The 4,480-nt window shown below is 36.7% G+C and overlaps 1 protein-coding gene across 2 annotated transcripts in view; it reads right to left on the bottom strand.

Moving 5' to 3' along the window:
- Positions 1–1,000: 1,000 nt before the first annotated feature.
- Positions 1,001–4,480, bottom strand: part of SPO11 (SPO11 meiotic protein covalently bound to DSB) — a 14,423-nt gene continuing 10,943 nt past the window's right edge. For both annotated transcript variants that reach the window (XM_010841813.1, XM_010841814.1), the window contains 3 exons: positions 3,974–4,050; positions 1,716–1,827; positions 1,001–1,120 (listed from right to left, as the gene is read on the bottom strand). In XM_010841813.1, the coding sequence (XP_010840115.1) occupies positions 1,001–1,120; positions 1,716–1,827; positions 3,974–4,050 (309 nt within the window). The remainder of the gene's footprint in view (positions 1,121–1,715; positions 1,828–3,973; positions 4,051–4,480) is intronic.

Genomic DNA, 4,480 nt, shown 5'->3' with positions numbered 1-4,480 from the left:
CATCTGCATATCTGAGGTTATTGATATTTCTCCCAGCAATCTTGATTCTAGCTTGTGTTTCTTCCAGTCCAGCGTTTCTCATGGATAGGCCTTATTAAATTTGAGGCTTCTGTAAATCTTAAAGCTGAACAAGTTCTTTGTTTATAAACCTAGGCTAGAGAAGAATTCAAGTGACTTGAATTTGGGTGAGAAACTGATAAAACCCTGGGGAAATATTTCAAATAAGTATATTATTAATGAGAAGTATGCTCAAAATCAAATCAAAGCACTGAGGACTACATCAACCCAGTATTTATTCATAATGAACATTACCACTACTTTCACAGTGAATGACTGAGGCATGACCCCTACACTATGAAGGCAAAGGAAAATGTAACCAAGAAGAAATTGCTTGATACTTTCATTAATTTGCAACCTTTCAAATTTAGGTTACTATTACTTTTGTTACTGGGGCTTCCCTGGTGGCTCAGATGGTAAGGAAACCTCCTGCCATGCGAGAGACCTGGGGCCGATCCCTGGGTTGGGAAGATCCCGTGAAGAAGGGAATGGCTACCCACTCCAGTATTCTGCATAGTCCATGGGGTCGCAGACTCAGACACGACTGAATGACTTTCACTTCACTTCTTCACTTTTGTTACAATAGGATACTTCATGCCTTAACATTACTTGTACTGTAGAAAGTAAATAAAGCATTTCTGCAGACTTTGATGACAGGTGTTAGACATTTTTTTAAACAAAATTTAAAAGTCAAAATAACATACATTCTTCTATGATTTAATTTAGAACATAGGATAGAAATTAATCTCTTAAGAGAATGATAAAGCCTTCTCAAGAAAATTAGAGTATAGCATTTTTTGACAAAAAAATACAATTACGAAAAATTATTATATTTTACCTCTATAAAATGAAGAACATTTGTTCTTTGCATAACAGTATCTACTGCTGAAAACAAAACTAATGAAAAGCCTTTTGTGATCAGAAGATATATTCTGACATATTTTTATATCCACCCACCAAATTTTAATTTGTTAGGTAAGTACACTCTGGAAAGATAGTCTGATGATAGGAAGGTCAAAGCTTGAATTTCTGCCTTCATTTTAGAGTCTGCCATTATTTCCATCTGTCAATAAAAGTAAACTACAGTCATACTAGAGTCTTTGCTACAGTTCTGTCAACTCAAACTGGTAAATCTAGATTTGTTTTAGGCTCCGAAACCACGGGCAATAAACTTTAGGTCAGCCAGAATATTCTAGAGCTGCTACAGCTAAAAATATTAGTATGGATTCCTTCAGTAGTTAGGAATGGTCTGGCATCTTTATAATTTCCTTCTCTCCTTTTTTTCCTCACAAACTACAACAGAACCGTAGACAGTGGGTATTTAACTATGATGAGAATAAATTAGGTCAACTCCACCCAGCTAATCTTACCTATTAGCATTCACAATTCAATGTTTCAGCAACAATTTACTGCCAAACAATGCACATAGCAGTTGCTAGTTATATAAAAATTCAAGAAGAATAGCTTCAAAATATGATGCAAATAACCACTCCAGTGTTCTTGCCTGGAGAATCCCAGGGACGGGGACGCCTGGTGGGCTGCCATCTATGGGGTCGAATAGAGTTGGACACGACTAAAGCAACTTAGCAGCAGCAGCAGCCACTGCTAAAAGTAGAAAGCAATAAAACATGACATTTGCATTTTAAAAAGAAACATACTTCTTTTCTCCAAAATGGTTGGCAAGTAATATAAGGTCTCTTTAGGATGCTGTCAAGTTTCATCTGGTCCCGTTTTGTCAGTGGAATTAAAGTACCTTTGGGTATATTTAATCTGGGGGGAAAAAATAGGTGAAAAAACAATCAGTAAAAACAAAGTGCTCCTGTAACTTTAAGGTCACATACATTTCATTTTTATTTATCGTACTATTTCAAAAGACTCAGAAATAACAGATGAAAAAATCAGTACAGGTTCACTTTTAAATGTGGAGTTTGAGGGAATCTGGTTTGTCTTTGACTAGCAAGTATTCAAGATCATAGTGGAAGTCTGTTTCAAGTTGTTTTCTTTCATGCCACGCTCACAGGACGATGACAGGAAGATAGACATGGGTTATAAAACAAACGCCGGGAGCACTAACACCATGTGTCTCAACACCAAGGCTGCCCCCAGAGCGCCGCAGTCTTAGAGCGGTGAGTGCCAGCGTGTGTGTGGCCAGCAGCAAGATCCACTGTGGGATTTCAGGTCCCACTGAATCCTTCATTCTTTGTAATTCAAGGGGAATTTTCTGGGCCAAGGAAGTTAGTCTATCAGTTTTCACTTATGCACTCATGCGTGCACACAGACATACGTATACACATCTATCTTGTTTCAAATTTTTAAAAAGTGGATTGTAATTTTATCTTGGTATGTGTTTTAAAAATACAACGTGAGAGGTCCAGGATTTATGCTGTGAATTGCTTTTTGAAGTCACAAATCCTGGATTTCCCAGCAGAGCTCTAGTTTCAAACAGTCTTTCTCAATGTCCCCACAATAATGACTATTTGCCACTGGCAGCTCCTGGATAGGGTGACAATTTGATTGAAAGAGAGACCTAGAGGATTTCCCTTGAAGCCATGTTTGTGTAGCTATCATGCTGTTTTTTCTTTGATTGTACATTTATTTAGAGTACATTTATTTTGAGTGCACTGGTGGAATTTATGAGATACACCTAGAGTTTCTTCGTTTTCTGCCTTAATCAGATTCTCTGTCCTAAACTTGTATTAGAAATGATCTTCATACAAATAGATCACCCCAGACGGATTTTGACCATGATGTATACACTAAACAAAACTTTGATTCAGTACAGCATAAACATTCAAAAGTCAAAACCTGAATGTTTTCTCTTGTGCCCTCATTTTGTAAGAAGCAGCGATCATTCCATTTTTAGAAAATAAGCGCCTTTAACCAAGGTTTGCTCACTGCTTGAATAAATCCAAATATGTTTAATTTCACTCTCACCTCTCACTAGCCAATTAAAACAATAAAATATCTTAAAATATCACATTAGCAGAGATGAATAAAGTGATAATGTCTTATGCTGAGGGGCAGGTGGGCTCTTACTCTCCAGGGAAGACAAAATAATTAACCTATCCAGAGGGCAGCTGAAGCCTTAAAAATGTGCATACCCTTTGACCCAGCAATTCCGGGAATTCAGCCTATGGGACTAATTAAGGATACAGGCAAAGATTCAGTCACAAGAGGGTCAGTCAGAGGACTATCTTTCAAAACAGAGATTTGGAACCCATCCAAATGTCCAATTACAAGGGACTGACCAAATAGACACACTCAGAATTGAAACCAAGTGGAAAAAGACATTCAAATAAGATCATAGGGATGTATTTATTGATAAGGAAGTGCAATTACATTGTGTTGTGGGAGAAAAGATTTCAAAATCAAGCTCTTCCAAATTCTTTTGGAAGAAATTATGGCAACGCACAGCAAATAATCTACAAGGGCAGAACTGTTTATCTATAGGTGACTTTTATATTGTTACTTAATATTTTTTCTATAACGAACACATATATCTTAAAACTGACAAAATGTGGATCCCCCAACTTTAAGTAATCTTAAAATGAGATTTTTAAATGAAATTAAGAACCTATGATAAAATCAATTCAGATGGCAAATGGTGTTGTCAATGATTACTATTTAGATTCAATGTCTTAATACTTTCTAAGTATAAAGAAATTATTAAAGACTTTAACCATAAGGGTAAAACAAAAAAATGTCTTCTAAAGGCTCAATTAACCAAATATATTTAAGTGTTTTAGTAGTTGAAACAGAAACATCGATAAATTTATAATGATATAATTCTGAGTTATCAGGAACAACATAAGTAAAAAACAGTAAGCACTTCTCCTGGTAGTGACTCTTCAGGCTGAGTGCTACATGTTACAGTGAGTCATCATTTTAAATACCCTCATTCTGCTAACTGTCTAACCTTTTGATATCAGAAGGGAGGAGACCAAGCCATCTAATAGCTGGAACTGTGAGATTATGGGCTTCGAAAGACATAGCCTAAAATAAAGAGCAGAAGTATATTAGCTAAACCTTTTGCAGAGAACTAGCATACTTGTTTTTGCAGCAATTTTTTTTCAACTTATTAAGGACTCTTACTGAAGACTTCACACTCCCAGAGGCCACAGAAGTAAGAAAATCACCAAGAGCTTAGTTAAACTGGACTTTCAGTGGAGGTTTTAAAACTGCTCTATACTATTTCTGTGTTGATTTTCTATAACGTGAAAGTACAAATGACCCTCTCTGACCCAAATTTATTGTCGTTTGTGATTCCACACCTTAATCCCTTGCTCCACCATCCTTTTCTTCTGCTATAAACATATACATCTGCTACTGCTACTGCTAAGTCACTGCCCACCAGGCTCCGCCGTCCCTGGGGTTCTCCAGGCAAGAACACTGGAGTGGGTTGCCATTTCCTTCTCCAATGCAT

The sequence above is a fragment of the Bison bison genome, unplaced genomic scaffold (assembly GCF_000754665.1).
Source record: "Bison bison bison isolate TAMUID 2011002044 unplaced genomic scaffold, Bison_UMD1.0 scf7180017864167, whole genome shotgun sequence".
Classification (NCBI taxonomy): domain Eukaryota; kingdom Metazoa; phylum Chordata; class Mammalia; order Artiodactyla; family Bovidae; genus Bison; species Bison bison.
This window is presented reverse-complemented; position numbering and strand designations above follow the sequence as displayed.